The 16,465-nt window shown below is 42.6% G+C and overlaps 1 protein-coding gene across 3 annotated transcripts in view; it reads right to left on the bottom strand.

Annotated features, from left to right (window-relative positions):
* Ube2d2 (ubiquitin conjugating enzyme E2 D2) overlaps positions 1–15,796 on the bottom strand; it is a 51,981-nt gene extending 36,185 nt beyond the window's left edge. The window contains exon 1 of one of the 3 annotated variants that reach the window (XM_063232198.1): positions 15,260–15,796. In XM_063232198.1, the coding sequence (XP_063088268.1) occupies positions 15,260–15,283 (24 nt within the window). In that variant the 5' untranslated portion in view covers positions 15,284–15,796. The remainder of the gene's footprint in view (positions 1–15,259) is intronic. The other 2 variants (XM_003477152.5, XM_063232199.1) reach the window with 2 other exon arrangements.
* Positions 15,797–16,465: the final 669 nt, after the last annotated feature.

The following is a 16,465-nucleotide window of genomic DNA, read 5'->3' as shown; positions in this document are numbered from 1 at the left end:
GTCTAGCTGGCCTGAGACTATATGTCAGGCTGGCCTCAACTTTAGAGACTCTTGACTCAGACTCCCTAATGCTAGTATTACAGGTGTGTCACAATCCCAGCAATAACTGTCCTTTTTTTGTTTGCGTCTTGGGGATCGAACTCATGACCTTGAACTTGTCAGGCAGGTACTTGTGCCACTGAGCTAAATCCCCAGCTCAACAACTCAAAGGCAAAAGAGGATGCACAAACAGAAGATGCTAAGAAGGTAGACACAGTTACTCAAAGTGATGTGACCATGAACCAAGGAAGTCAAACCAGCTAACAGTCACCAAGCAGTAATTCTCCTCCTACAGCATTCAAGTGGAATACGACCCTGCTGACACACTTAAAGTGTTCATAAAGTTACTTTCATAACTGAGTATATTCCTATTGTTCTAAACCATCAGTTCACAGTAATTTACAATATTATGGCAACCTGGGAAACTAATATAGATAGAATAAGAGTAACTTTTAATATAAAGAAAATCACACACATGCTGTAATCCCAGCACTCTGGAGGATGTCACAGAAGGACCACTGTAACTTCGAGGTCAGCCTAGACTACTCAGCGATCTCAAGATTAAGCCAGAGCTGGGGGGGGGGGGGGCGGGATTTAGCTCAGCGGCCTAAGTGCCTCCCTTGCTACCAGGCAGTTGTGAGTTCGATCCCTGGTACCGATAAAAATGAAAAAGACAAAAAAAAAATAGTCAAACAAGCCAGAGCTCGGGGCTGGGGATTTAGCTCAGTGGCATAAGTGCCTGCCTTGCAAGCATGCAGTCATGAGTTCGATCCCTGGTACAAAAAAGAAAAGAAAAGAGAAAAAAAAAGCCAGACCTCGGTTAACATGGCAAGACCCCATCTTTAAAAAAAATTAAAAAAAAAAAAAAAGGATGTCTATGTTTGGCTCTTTTGTTTGAGACAGGGTCTTGCTTTTTGAGGCGACCTTCCTATACTTACCTTCTAGACTGCTTGGATTACAGCTACCACCACATCTGGCTACGCTATTTTTGTCTTTGGTGGTACTGATGATTAAATCTATGGTTTTGCTTCAAGAGATTTATTCCTATGCTCTTATCACTGAAGATTTTAAAAAATCAATTTAGACTTCAAAATTTTTACCTGACATAATCACTTAAAATACTGGCAAAGGCTTAGTACTATGGGACATGCCTGTAAACCCAGCACTCTGGGAGGCTGAAGCAAAAGAATCTCAAATTTGAATCTACCTTGGGCAATTTAGTGCGACTGTCTCAAAATAAAAAATGAAGAAAATACTAAGTATGCATAGCTCGGTGTGAAGGCCCTGGATTCAATATCCAGTATTAACAAAAAAATAAAAGTTGAAAGGAATGGTATCACCCATTTTGGCACAATCCTCTAGAGGAGGTGGCTAAAGTCCTCAAAGGATAACAGCAGACAGTAGATTACAGTAACATTTTAAAAAATTGTTTTCCCAATGCTAGTCTTACAAAAATATCCCATAAACTGGAGCATGGTGGTACACACTTGTAATCCAGCACTCTGAGAAGACAAGGCAGGAAAAGTTAAGTTTGAACTCAGTGTGAGCAACTTAAGTGACACCTTGCTCTGTCTCAAGAAATGAGCTCACTGGGAAAGGCCCTGGGTTCGATCCCCTATTCCACAACACACACACACTCACTCACTCACTCTGTCTCTCTATGTATTTGAAACATACTAAGGTGACAGTATTTTGAAGACAGTTGAAGAATTTTTTTTTTTTGTCTTTTTCCTTTTTATTGGTACCGGGGATCGAAACAGTTGAAGAATTTGGCAAAGTGAAAAATAACGAAAAGGAGCCAGGAGTTTAACTCAGTGGCACAACGCCTGCTTGGCAAGTATTAATAGATGTGAGTTTGATCCTCTGGTACCAAAAAAACAAAAACAAAACAAACAAACAAAAACACCCCAGGAAAATAAAGGAAAAAATATGCAGGCTAGGCTAGCAAAGTGGGACTGCTGGTAGATTTAGATCACCCAACCATTACTATTGTTTTGAAATCAGTGAATGCTAGTCAAAATTTGTGAGAGTGGAGTATACAAGCACATTTAAGCCATTGCAGAAAAAAACGTGATTTGAATCTAACTCTTGCTACCTACTAAATGTACAGTTGGCAAAATCACCTGATTTCTCAGATTCTGACTTTCTTTTTGTCAAATGTGTCTTATTATGGTGTTCAGTTCTGGTTTACAAATACGGTGCCCCACCCGGTGGCACATACCTGTCATCTCAGCACTTGGGAGGGTAAGGATTGCCCAGAATTTGAGGCCAGCCTGGACTAGATGGTGAGTTTAAGGCTAGCCTGAATTACAGTGCAAGGTCTTGTCTCAAAAAAAACAGAAAGCGCTGGGCATGGTGCCACAGGCCTTAACACTGAGCTACATTCCCATCTGCCTTTATTATTTATGTTGAAACAGGGTCTTGCTAAATTACTAGTTGCCAGACCATGCTAGAACTTGAGATCCTCCTGCCTCACCTCCCCCTAGTGTTGGGAAGATAGGCCTGTGTCATGATGTCTTGATTAACCTGTTCCTTTTTATTGCTGGGTAATGCTCCAGTGGATAGATATCCTACATGTTGATACATTCTTCTATTAATAGATGTGAGTTGTCTCCATATTTTGGGTATTAGAAAAGAAACTGCCAAGCATATTTACAGGGAAAAAAAAAAAAGAAAGAAAACAAAAAAAACACTACTTTCTGTGTAGTCCTAAATATTAAGCACTTTTCCTTCTCATTTCCACAGGCTTGCAGAGTTTTTGACATTATCTCCATACTACAAAGCACCAATGACAAAACATTAACTCAGTCAGTATGTTGCTAGAAAGTTCTGATTTTTTCCACCATACCATTTTGACCTTGGCGTTCACTGAATGTTGTCAGCAAACTTGAGTAACTACTATGCATAAAGTACTTGGAATACAAAGAATAAGACAGAGACTTTGCTCAAGAGAATTTAGTACGGAGGGTTAATAATAATCAGATCTACATACTAAGAGATAATTTTATTGTAAAATTTTGACTTCTGGTATGCCTGAGGTAGTCTTCTCAGAAGTCACTTCTGCTAAAGCTTCAAATATAAATATAGAATTTAGAAAGAGGTAGAAGTGGGGTGAGAAGGTACACTTTGCATAAAAAACTTACAAAGACCACAAGAAAATGACTGAGAATGATCAACTCAATTTGTTTCATATATTATTGCAGTATCTTCCATATCAATATGTACTACAGCAATGACAGTAGCAATGTTGTAGGTTCTTTATTTGCCCACTTTTAACACTTTAATACTGTAGTACATATTATTCCAGGTTTTTGTTTTTGCAGTACTAGAAACTGAACCTAACAGTCTTCACACCAACTATATTTACAGCTCTTCTTAAATTTTTTGAGACAATTCTAAATCACTAAGTTCCCAAATCTGGGTTTGAATCTGCAATCCTGCCTAACTCCCCCCAAAGTGCTAGTTTTAAGAGCCTAAGCCACCATATCCAGCTTATTTTTGCAGTTATAAAGCAGTAATATGTCTCAAGGAATTTGTACATCAAAACACAAGTGATAGTCTGACTTGGTTAGACAAGAATGTAATCCCAGTGCTAGGAGGCTATTATGACTTAAGTCTGGAGGTCCCTCCAAAGCCTCATGTGAACACAGGTTGGACTGTTCAGAGGTGATTGGACCTAAACTGTGTAATGTGGGGAGTGATTCATGGTGCAATGCCATAATAAGGTATAAGCGACAGAGGGATGAGGGATGTTTTCTGCCTGCCTGCTCTGTGATACCACTCTGCCATGCTACTCTTTCTTGGAGCCAGTCAACTACCAATTGAAACTTCTATAGACTGAGCTAAAGAAACCCTACCTTCCTTAACTCATAGGTGTTGGTTATTTTGTCTTAGCAACCAGAAAAGTAACTAAGAGGCTTAGGCAAGAAGACCACCAGTTCAAGGCCATTGTGCATTACAGAGTGACCCACTGATGGTTGAAACCCCATCCTGGGAAAAAACTTTGTCTCAAAACAGAAACAAAGGGGCTGGGGATTTAGCTCAGCGGCATAAGCACCTGCCTTGCAAGCAGGCGGTCTTGCGTTCGATCCCTGGTACCGATAAAAACGAAAAAGACCAAAAAAAAAAAAAAAAAAACCAGAAACAAAAACAAGGCTGGAAATGTAGCTCAGTGCTAGAGTACTTGCTGGGCCATATACAAGGCGCTGGGCTCAAAATCCCTACTACTGCCAAAAGAAAAAGATAAGGCAAAAAGGGCAATAAAAGCTTATTGCATATGTATTAAATGTATTATGAACTTACAGAGTTCTTTGATTCTTTTTTGGGGGGTAGGAAGGGATAGGGCTATATAGCCCAGGCTGGCCTTGAACTTGTAGTAATCCTCCTGTCTCAATCTTCTAGGAATTACAAGTGTGTGTTAGTACTACAGCTATAGGCACCTTGGCGAGTGCTGTTATTTTAATGAGTTTGCACTATTTGGGGAATACTTACATCAATACTAATTTGAAAGGTCGCCTAGAAACCATGTGTGGCAGCACAAGGTTATAATCCCACTACTCAGAGGCTGAGGCAAGAGGACTGAAATTTCAAGGTTAGCCTGGGCAATTCAGTAAGATCCTATGATGAAGTTAAAAAAAAAAAAAAAGTGAAAAAGGGCTACTAGGGGCAAGGCCAGGAGTTCAATCCTCAGTCAAGAAAAAAACCAGCCTATAATCCCAGCACTTGGGAGACTGAAGCAGGAAGATCACAAATTCAAGGCCTGCACTACACAGGAAGGCCCTGTCTCAGAGGGAAAAAAAAAAAGGGAGGGGGTGGAGGTGTGTGTGGACAGAACAGGGGAAGTGTTAGCACTGAAGATGAAGTTCAATGGTAAAGGGCTTTCCTAGCACATGGGAGGCCCTAGTTTGATCTAAAGAAAGACAAGGAGAGGGAAGGGGAAGAGAATGAGTTCTGCTAAAGTTGAGAAACACTAGGTATGAAGAACAGAAAGTATCTTATCAAAGGAAAATGAGTTAACAACCATATCAAATGTACTGCAGAGTCAAAAACTGAGGTATCAGTTCCATCCCTGGTACCGAAAAAAAAGGAAAAAGACAAAAACAAACAAACAAAAAAAACCCTGAGGTATCTACTGAATTTGGCAATCAAGTAATACTTAGTGATCTTACTAAATCGGACTATTCTTTCTAAGCATCTGGTTTTTTGTTTTTTGAGATAGGGTCTCATGCCCAGCTAAAACTTTTGACACTACCACGTATGACAAAATACATCAGCAACCCCAGTGCTCAGGAGGTTGAGGTAGGAGAACTACTTCAAATTAAAGGCAAGCCTGAACTACATGGTGAGACACTGTCTCAAGAAGCAAAAAAAAAAAAAAGGGATGAGGATAAAGCACAGCAACGCAGCGCCTGTCTGGCAAGCAAGAGGTTATGAGTTTGATTTTTGGTTTAAAAAAAAAAAGTTTCTGGCACTGATAGGGTGTACTTCAACAGTAGAGCACTTGCCTAGCTTGTATAAGGCTCTGGGTTCTACCCCTACTGCCTCAGAAACAAGTAGATAAAATTCCAGCACCAAAACGTCAGAGATAGGAGGGATAAAGAACTTTCAAAGAAGCAACAAGAAGTAGCTCTGGTGGAGGAACAGAAGTTAAAATTTCTTTTGCTAGGGCGTAGCCCAGTGACAGAGTACTTGCCTAGAATATTTCCCCAGGTTCACCTCTCAGCACATTTTCCCTCCCAATTCTTTTGCTGTTTTTTCAAGATGGGGGAAATTTAGACACTAGGAAAGTTAGTAGAGAAGTTATTGGAAATACCAAAGCAGAGACAATTACTAGAAAGCAAGAATCTAGGGCCGGGGATTTAACTCAGTGGCCCAAGCACCTGCCTAGCAAGGGTAAGGTTGCGAGTTTGATTCCCAGTAATAAAAAAGCAAAAGAAGGAGAAGAAGGAGGAGGAGAAGGAGGAGGAGGGAGAGGAGAAGGAGAAGGAGAAGGAGAAGGAGGAGGAGAAGAAGAAGAAGAAGAAGAAGAAGAAGAAGAAGAAGAAGAAGAAGAAGAAGAAGAAGAAGAAGAAGAAGAAGAAGAAGAAGAAAGCAAGAATCTGGAATAGACTGGAATGCAATAGTCTAACAATAAGAAAAAGTAAAGTTTCTTCACACACAAGAGGGGCACAACATGATTAAGACAGGCAAATCTGAAGAAGCACTAGCTCTATGGTCAATACTGCCTGCATCTGAATCCTGCCTCTTCCTACCATAACCACATACGGGTCAGCAACTTTATGTCTCTACAGCTGTTTTCTCAACAACACAGGTAAAAACAGAAATCCCACAGAACTGCTGAAAAAAAAACTCAAGAAAAAAATTATTTTAAATTATTATTATTATTGCAATACTGCAAAGGGAACCTAGGGAGTACACTCAATAAATGGCTCAGGCTGTCCTTGAACCTGCTATCTTCCTACCTCAGCTTCCCAGTAGCTGAGATAACAGGTATTTAACACCATACCTTGCTAGATTCTATAGTATGGGGGGTGGGGTGGGGATTGAACCTAGGGCTTTCACACTGAATTAATTACAGCACTGGCCATCATCTTCACCTTCTAACTGCTACATTTCCCAGGCTAGCTGGAAATCCCTCTGAAAGCCTCCCTAAATATTACAACCATAGGCATGTGACACCAAGTCTTGCAGATGGAAATTCTTGATCTTTTGTAGAAATTTTAAACATCATCCTATAAAACACCCAAAGTTACACTGTTTTGAAAAGTCATAGATACTTGAAAGCAGCACAGTATCTTTAAGGTTCCAGGGAATACTTTAAATATCCAGTTCTAGTAAAGACAATGGACAGTTAAGAAATCCAGGTTCGGGGGCTGGGAATTTAGCTCAGCGGCATAAGCACCTGCCTTGCAAGTAGACAGCCGTGAATTCGATTCCAAGTACCGATAAAAAGGAAAAAGACTAAAAAAAAAAAAAAAAAAAAAGAAGCATCAAGTCCTGAGTTTCATTCCAAGTACCAAAAAAAAAAAAAAAAAAAAAAAAAATCCAGGTTCTTGGGGGAGGGGGGGCGCGGCACACACACCAGGAACTGAACTCAAGAACTTGCACTGCCAGGCAGGCAGGACTCTGACAGAGCTATATCCCCAATGAAATCCAAGTTCTTGATGGTCTTTTCAAGACTGCAGCCCTGTGATGCATTACGGCCCTAACAATTTTTTTTTTGTACTAGGAATCAAACTCAACATTAACGATTCTATTACTTGAAATCTCACTTAATTCTGTAGACACATGCATAAATGGTACTTTATTTCCTTGTTATAGTTTAACATGATTTTGAAAGTTAGCTGGGAACCTAACCATCAAGACTTCTACAAAAACACCAAATATGCACCTGCATTTCAAAGATGAGGGCTGCAGAGGTTCCTGGCACCGTCAGGCATCAGTCAGGAACTCCTATCCTGGGAACTCCTAGGATATTTTAGCCTCCACCTCTCCTTAGACTATAATATACAGAACTGGATCCTGTCAAACAAAACCTCCTCCAAGTCAGTGAGCAATACAAGTACCACACACTGGGACTTTAAAAAAATTTTTAGGTGAGTTATCCTCAACAATGCTTTTTAAATTACTTTAATCCCAGGACCTTACACATGCTAGGCAAGAACCAAAGTTTCTCAAAGTAATGAACTTCTATAAAGCAAAGAATCCTTCCTTCCTTTCTAACGCTCACAGGGATTGAATCCCTGGCCATACATCCTAAACACTGGCTCTTCCAACTGAGCTACATCCTTCTAATTTGATTTTACTTCAGCAGTTTTTTTGAGACAGGGTCTTCCTATGTAGCTGATGCTAGCTTTGAACCTGATGTCTTCCTGCCTCAGCCTCTGGAGTGTCAGGATCACAGGGATGTGTCACCACACTCAGTCATTTTCCTTTTTAAGAGATAGGTCTCAATGTGCTGCCCAAACTGACCCTGAATCCCAGAGCTTAAGCAATTCTCCTGCTTCAGCCTTCCCAATATCAGAACTATAATCAAGTGTTGCTGTGCCACGCTGAGAATTTTTTTCTAAATAAAAAAAAAAAAAACAGTAATTCTCACTTAGGTGTCAAGGCACAAACCTGTAGTTGGAGGATCTCAAGTTTGAAGCTAGATCAGGCAATTTAGCAAAATTCTGTTTGAGCATGGTGGCAGACAACTATAATCCTAGCACTCAGAAGGCTAAGGTAGGAGGATTACTGCAAGTTTGACACCAGCCTGGGCTACTTGGTGAGTTCAGGCCAGCCTAAACCACATACTGAGACCCTGTCTCAATAAATAAATAAATAAATAAGGGCGGTAATGCATCCTAGTGTAGTAGCTTACATCCACAACACAAGTTCAACACTATGTACTGTCACCCTCATCCTTTTCCAAATTCTTGCCAAATATGGCAAGAAGCTTATCAAGGTATGGTGGTATATGCCTGTAATCCCAGCATTCAGGGAGCAAGACAGGAGCATCATAAATTTCAGCTCAGCCTGGGCAATTTACAGAGATCCTGTTTCAAAATAAAAAAATAAAAAGGGTTGGGAATATTACTCAGTGCAAAGGTCCTAGATCTGATCTGGAGTACCAACAAAGTAGGGAAAGGCACCAATACGATATCCTATTATCTTGAATGGTTTAATGTGTATTTCCTACAGTACAACAAAGAATGAAAACGCCAGGTGTGGTAGTACAAACTTGTAATCTCAGCACTGGCTGAGGTAGGAGTGCTGAGCTCAAGGAGTGCTATGAGGTTGAGTAACATAGCAAGACACAGTCTTGGGGGGGGGGCACCTGAGATTTAGCTCAGTGGCTTTTGCACCTGCCTGGCAAGTGTGAGGTCATTAGTTCGATCACTGGTACAAAAAATAAAAAAGAGTTGGTTCCCAACGTGAAGGCCTTGGGTTCAATTTCTTGTACCACCATTTAAATAAACAAATAAATAAATGTATTAAGTAAATGTTATGATTAAGTACAAAGGCCCTGGGTGCAATTCTCAGAACTGTTGACTTTTATTTTGGTCTTTTTCAGACAGGGTCTTGTTATGCAGTTCAGGCTGGTCTTTAGCTTTTTGTAGCCCGCGCTGGTCTCAAACTCACAACAATCCTCCGTTCACGCTCCTGAGTGCTGGAATTACAGGCATATGCCACCACACTTGGCTCCTTTTTGTGTATGAAAAATTAAAAAGTTTATTTTAAACTGATCGTGGTGGTACATTCCTATCATCCCCCTATTTGAGAGGCTGTGAGACAGAAAGACTGAGTTTGAGGTCAACCTAAACTACACATCGGATGTATTGAGATCCTATCAAAGAACTATTCTTCAAGACAGAACTCATTTAAAGTCACCTTCAGTCAACCACCTTAGTTCTCAGTATGCTACATGAGTATTTGCTAATTACTTTCATCATTCACTCAATTCTTACCTCCAATTTGTGACTTGGCAGTACCAGGGACAGAATTCAGGGTTTTGCACATGCTACAGACATACATTCCCAGTGTAATATATTCCCTGAGCCCCGCCTCTGATAATATTAATGTAATACGAGATACTACCTCCATGGCACAGGACTTCCCCCCCTGCCCACCTTGAGGTGCACTTTCCACCAGAGAGCAACAGCACCAGCCCCTAGTCAAAGCTTTGAGACAAGATCTTGCTATATAGACCAGTCTGGCCACGAACTCAGCAATCATCCTGCCTCTGTCTCCCAAGTGCTGGGATTACAGACATACATCACCATGCCCAGGAAGATTCCAACTCTTTACACCACACACAAGCACACACACTTTAACAACCCAATCAGAATTTTATTTATGTATTTATTTGGCACTGGGGATCAAACACACACCCTTACACTTAGCAGGCAAGCACTGAGCCGCTGTGCTAAATACCCAGCTATTGATTTTTTGAGACAGGTTCTCACTTTGTAACGCAGGCTAGCCTTGTATTCACTATGACATCCAGGTTGGCCTTGAATTCACAGCAATCTTCCTACCTCTATCTCCTGAGTGCTGGAACAATAGGCATGTGCCACCATAACCAGCTGCAATTAGAATTTTGATTAAAAAAGTACTAAATTTTGTCCATTTACATAAACGATGCTTTTAAAAACAAAGAAAAACTTAGTTTAAATGATTTAATCATGTTATATTCCCAATTAATAAATTTTTATCTTTCATTACTTTTAATTAACATATTAAACTGGGGCCTATCAAAAAGTGTTATTAGTGGGGCTGGGGATTTAGCTCAGTGGCAAAAGCGCCTGCCTTACAAGCAGGCAGTTGTGAGTTCAATCCCTGGTACTGATAAAAAAAAAAGGAAAAAGACAAAAAAAAAAAAAAAAAGTGTTATTAGTTTATTGAAAACTGTGAATAGGCTACACACGGTGGTGCACACCTATAATCTCAGCTCTTGGAGGCTGAGGCAGGAAAACTGACTGGTGTAAATTCAAAGCTAGCCTCAATCACACAGTGATACTCTGCCCCCCCCCAAAAGAAAAGAAGCAAAGATAGCCATAAAAATCTTTATCACAGAAACAGAACAGATCAAGTGATGACTCTGGGTATTAGTTCGTTGTAAAATTATGTATACCAAGTATTAACTGTGATTAGCAGGACAAAAATTTTTTTTTGAGACAGGGCTTTGCTCTATAGTTCTGCTGGTCCTAAACTCACTATGTAGCCCAGGATAGCCTCAAACTTGGTGCAATCTTCCTGTCTTGGGCTCCCCATGCACTATCAAGGCTGGCACTTCTAATTGTTTTTCTAAAGTTTTTTAGAATTGTAACCTTGGTGAATCTTCAACTTCTGAAAGAATCAACATATTCCTTTCCCAAGAATAGAGAAATTAATCCTGTGTATCAATGTTGTGGCACTTACAAAAAAGCCTCCTGTAACAAAAGGAAAAATAAGAATCAGGTCAAAAAGGTCCCTGATCTATCAGAGACCACAGAGTTCACAGAACACATGAAGCCCTCTTCACTCAGAGCCCACCGGATCTTATTTTAGACACAATTTTAATAGGCTCCGTGATCTGGTTTCTTAGCCCACAACAGATGATACACAGTCAAATGGAAAAGGGCTGGGGGTGGTGCTTCTACAGGCAAGCACTCAAAGCATCAAAATCAAAGCAGGAGACCTATAAAGTCAGCAGAAAAACCTCAAACATAGCAGGCTACAGCCATTTGGTGTAGACACACACACACACAAAAAACCCCAGAGGATCCCAATCTCCACCAGAACTACAATGTATGTTCATGTCTTGCTCTGGTGTATTTCGCTTAAAGCATAGGTCCAGAGACCTTAAGATGCATTTCCAAATAAAGTCCATCAAAAGCTGTTTCCAAAAAAGACATGGCATTTAAAAGACTGCCAAATTCAGACACAAATAGCATCCCTCTGTCAAAGAAACAGATAATGAATTCTTAAAAATGCCATGTCAAATGTGATTTTTTTTTTAGAAAGTATTTATTAGAACACAGATGCAGCAGCAGTTCATGATATCTGAAGTTAAAAAGATATTTAAATAGAATTGTTTTTCAGACAATGGTAAATTAGGAAGGTTCAACACCAAGAAGAGAGAAAAAAAAAAAAAAAAAAAAAAAACACCAAGAGCCAATTATATAAGCCCTGAAATCTTTTCAGGGAGTCTAGCTTCTAAACACATTATTAAAACTGAGATAAGACAGTGCTTTCTTATCTATAGTGAGTAAGCTTGCCATTCAACCTAAATGAGTATCTTACAAAAAATTTGAAGAAAATTACTTACATCTGTTATCACAACCTTTTTTTTTGATTGGTATACTAAAAGTAAATTTAGGGCTGAGGATGTAGCTCAGCGGTATAGTGCTTGCCTACCATGCACTAGACCCCAAATTCAATCCCCAGTACCAAATAAATAAATTTTTCTAATTCTGGCAGTTTCAAAGAAGTCAAGCCATACTTTAGGAAGGCTCAGGTTTTTATACACCAGAGTGAAAAGCAGTAACAATGAGTTTTAGAAGTTCTCAAGTTATTATCTCTAAATTCAATTTTCTTACTAAAGTTTTTATGAGGGCCTTGCAGCCATGGTACACACCTGTTATTCTAGCTACTTCAGAAGCTAAGGCAGGAGGACTACAAACTTTGCAAATCTGAAGCCAGCTTAGGCAATTTAGCAAGACTGTCTCAAGCTGGGCATGGTGGTGCTATAATGCCAGCACTAGGGAGGCTGAGGCAGGAAGACTGTCCTGAATTCAAAGCCAGCTTGAACTACAAAAAGAGACTCTCCCAACCCCTCCTTCCCAAAAAAAATCAAGACTGTTTCAAAAAGGATTAGAGGGGCTGGAATTTAGCTCAGGGATAAAATGCTTAAATGGAAGCCCTGGGTTCAGTCCTCAGCACCAAAAAATTAAAAAGGTAAAAACAAAAGGTGGGGAGGAAGATGGGGAGATTACTCCATGATAGAATGATTTAGAAGTATGAGAGAACCCCTAAATGCCAAGCATGGTGGCACACACCTACTAAATACTAATGGTATTTAGTAGTTCCAGCACTTCAGAGGCTGAGGCAAGTGGTTCACTGTGAGTTGATAGTTGGGCTACATAGTAAGTTCCAAGGAGCCTGAACTACATTGTGAGACCTTGTTGCCAAAAAACAAAAACAAGAGTAAACTCCTGAGTTCATCCCAAGTTTAACAAAAAAATAAAAAATAGAAAAAATGTGTGTGTGTGAGGGGTGTATTTCAGAGAAAATCTACCCCTGAGAATAGTAATTTATAAGGAACCACACTACCAAGGGTATTATCAGAAGCCTGAAATGTGTTTTCAGTCAAAGTGCTACTGCTCTCTAAAGAAATCTCTGGTGCACACCAGTAATCTCAGCCTGCCCCTCCCCCCCGGGGGGGGGGCGCCGCTGAGGCAGGAGGATCACTGTAGAGTTCAGTTCCAGGCCAGCCAGACCCAAGACAATGAAGAGAGTAAATACTTCAATTCTTGATATAAAAGTTATTATATACTAAACTCACTTGCTCCTTTCAAAGTTTAAGGTAAGAGCACAATATTCTACAAGTTTAAATCAAGTGGAATCTCAAATTGCTAACTTTCTAATTAGATCTAGTAGGACCTCCTAGTAATTCCTAAAAGTCTTAAGACATACATATTTTAATGAGGATTCTTCAGTGTGCTCCTGGTCCTTCAAAGGTCCGTTAAGAGATCTTTGCTTAAGGTTCACAGTTCTTTTAACAAGTATCATGCTTCATTTTTCTACAGTATTTACTGTCTAAAGTATGTGCTTTTTTATTTTTTAATTTTTTTTTATCGGTACCAGGGATCGAACTCACGCGCCCAAGTGCTTATGCCGCTGAGCTAAATCCTCAGCCCTTGCTTTTTGTTTGTAAGAAACTGAAAAAACAGCCGTGAGTGGGACATACACCTATAATCCTAGCACCTGGCAGTCTAAAACTCAAGAGCCTATTTCAGAAAAAACAACAACAACAACAACAAAAAAAAAAAACCAGGAAACTAAGGAACCATAGGCCTGGAGGCTGGGGATTTAGCTCAGCGGCATAAGTGCCTCCCTTGCAAGCGCGTGGTCAAGAGTTCGATCCCTGGTATCGCTTAAAAAAAAAAAAAAAAAATACAGGCACAGCACTGCCCATGTGTCATCCCAGCAATCTGGTAGGCAGAGTCAGAAGAATTCTAAATGCCAGCTCAGTGTGAATAACTTAGCCAGTAAGACCCCGTCTCAAAATTAAAAATACATTTTTAAACAAAAAGGCTGGAAATATAACATTGCTCTGTGGGTAGGGCTGAGTTCAACCCCAGTACCATAATTAATAAAAAAGAAATCAAAGCAGCCGGTAGAAGCTGATAAGGAGCTAAACTATTTATAATAAGTGGTAGGATTAATTCCACATTAAAGATCTTTCATCACAAGTGAAATGAGGTCCAACTGCTGAACTGAAATGTTTAAATTGTCAATCTGTAGTCTGACTTAAAGGCAAAGTGAAAACTGGTTCTTTTCCTCTTGTATGTCCATCACATCGCTCACGACAGATAATTCGAAGACTTACTTCTCATGAATAAGCCAGGGGATTAATGCAACCAATTTTAGTAGCCAATGAAATACCAAGCAAAAACCACCAATGATACCTGCCACTTTCTAGAAAAAAACCGAACAGTAAGTGGCACTAGGAAGTTACAAGTTAGCAGGGGGAAAAAATCTCTAAATTTTAAGTCACACCCATTCTCTTGATGTATTATTTGCATCCACAACTACATTACCTATAGGTATATTTATATTTTCTACATTATCTGTAACTAAGTGAGTCTCCTTTCATTTTAAAGCATAAAAAATTTCTTCTCGTTGGAAGTCGAGCACAACCCCTCCTAAATTAAAAGGCTTCCCTGAACGTGGTACCTAATTTCAGAGTTAAGTCCATTTTGTCAAGAGACCGTGAAAGGAACCCTTGTGTAATTTCTTCAGTGGTTTTCAAAGTTCAGTTTCTGAACTGAGTGGCTTCCACCCTTGCCAATTCAACAGCTTTTCTATTAGATCCAATCCTGCACAATTGAAGTGCTAGTTTCTGACTACATATGGCAATCTCCAGGAATACATCACTTCTCCCTCTACTTTCCTCCTCCCTCATGTAAGTCACATTTTCCCCCTCTGAACTTCCTACTGTGTCACTTTGTGGACAAGATAAAAAGTGTGCAGCTAGTCAAGAGCTAAGAGAACCCAAGACAGTAGTAGACCGGGCAAAACGGTGACGACCCCCCTCCCCATGTACACGGGCCCGGAGATTTCTGCGCCGACAGCTGGGGCTCGTGGAGGCGGGGGGAGACACCTAGAGACCGGGTTAGGAGCCCTTTTGACCTCTGTCGCCCCGGCTGCCCAACGCCCCGGATCCCCACCCCCACTAGCGGCCCGTCCGGAGGACAATAGCTCTGTAGCGCAGCAGTCCCGGGCTGGAGAGGAGGAGGCCCCGGGTCCCGGAGCACGCCTGCCCAGAAAGACAACAACGAGGAACGCGGCGGGGGTAGGAGGGCGACACTACCTCCAACCTTAGTGCGAGAGGAGTGCCGGGCCTCAGCGGGCGCCATCACTAGGAGTGGGGTGCGAAGGCCGCCCCGCGGGCACCCGAGGCCGCGAGCCCGGGGGAGGCGGCTCCGAGCAGTGCAGGCCGCAGCCTTTCCCCGCAGCGACTCGGGCCGCTTACCTTGTGGATCCTCTTCAGAGCCATGGCGGGAGGCGGGTGGCGGCGGCCCCCCGGGGTGGGGACGGGGGCGGGGAGGGACGGGGAAGGGACCAGGGGGCCTAAGACCGCCTCGGCGGTAGCGGGTCAGATGGTAAGTTCGGGAGCGCAGGTTAGGCAGGACGGGCTGAGAGCCAGGGCCCGCACAGCTTCAGGGCCCGCACAGCTTCCGGGCCCTCAAGGCTTCTGGGCCTGCCGCAGCGCTAACCGCATCACCCGGCGGCGGCTCCTTTATACGCTGCCGCCCCAGCCTTCGCCGCCGCTGCCGCTGGCGCCGCCGCCGCCGCCGCAGCCGCCGCCGCCGCCGTCGCTGCCTCTTCCTCCTGAGCCCGGCACCGCCTCCTTAGCCGCCGCGGATCCCTCCGCCGGGGACCCAGTCCCCACACCTCGGCTCGGCAAGGCAAGCGACGCTCAGTTGGACAACGAAGGACCTGCCTGCTTTCCTGCTTGTTGCAGGTGGACAGAGGGACGCGCGGGCGGGCGGTGTCGCCGGGGTGGGGCCGCGGGAACACGGGGTGGGCCCAGGGCGAGAGGCAGGTCGGGAGGCGCAGGGATTGGCGGGCCGGGAATGGAGGGCCGGACCGCGCCGACGGCGGAGGGATACGGGCCGCCCCTGTGGGTCTACTACGCGTGGTCGCTGCGGCCGCCACGGCCAGCGAGGGGATGACGTCACGCGGCGCAAGGCGATCTCGCGATAGCTGGGGCGCGGGCGAGTTCTCCACACTGCGGCTGTGCGAACGCTGAAGTTCTTTGACTTTAGTGTTCCGCGCGCGTGTCGTTGACGATCAATAAACGTTGAAAGGCACGTTTTCCACGACAGTTGGCCATCCGGGTTGCAGTTCCGGGAAGAAGGTGCTTAAGCCCACTGCAATCTTCCTGTAAGAGGAAAAGACTTGTCCAAGGTCACAAAACTTTTTAGTGACAACTAGGACTTTTCTGAAACTTCGTAGGTCATAGCAGATACGTTTCCAGAAGCTGCCCAGTAGCAGACTGGACACCCATTAGGTATAAGGTACTTGGGGCTTGAGTCCCCGACATAGGTCCTTGGAACCAAGGCCCTGCCTGGGGAAACTTTGAAGATTGTTCTCTCCATCCTCAGTCACTGGCCTTTCGGCCTTAGAAAGGTGTCCAACCAGAGTATTGAGCCATATTTATAATCCCAGCCAGTCT

The sequence above is a fragment of the Cavia porcellus genome, unplaced genomic scaffold (assembly GCF_034190915.1).
Source record: "Cavia porcellus strain 051 isolate PalLab524CR breed Dunkin Hartley unplaced genomic scaffold, mCavPor4.1 scaffold_21, whole genome shotgun sequence".
NCBI classification, from domain to species: Eukaryota; Metazoa; Chordata; class Mammalia; order Rodentia; family Caviidae; genus Cavia; species Cavia porcellus.
This window is presented reverse-complemented; position numbering and strand designations above follow the sequence as displayed.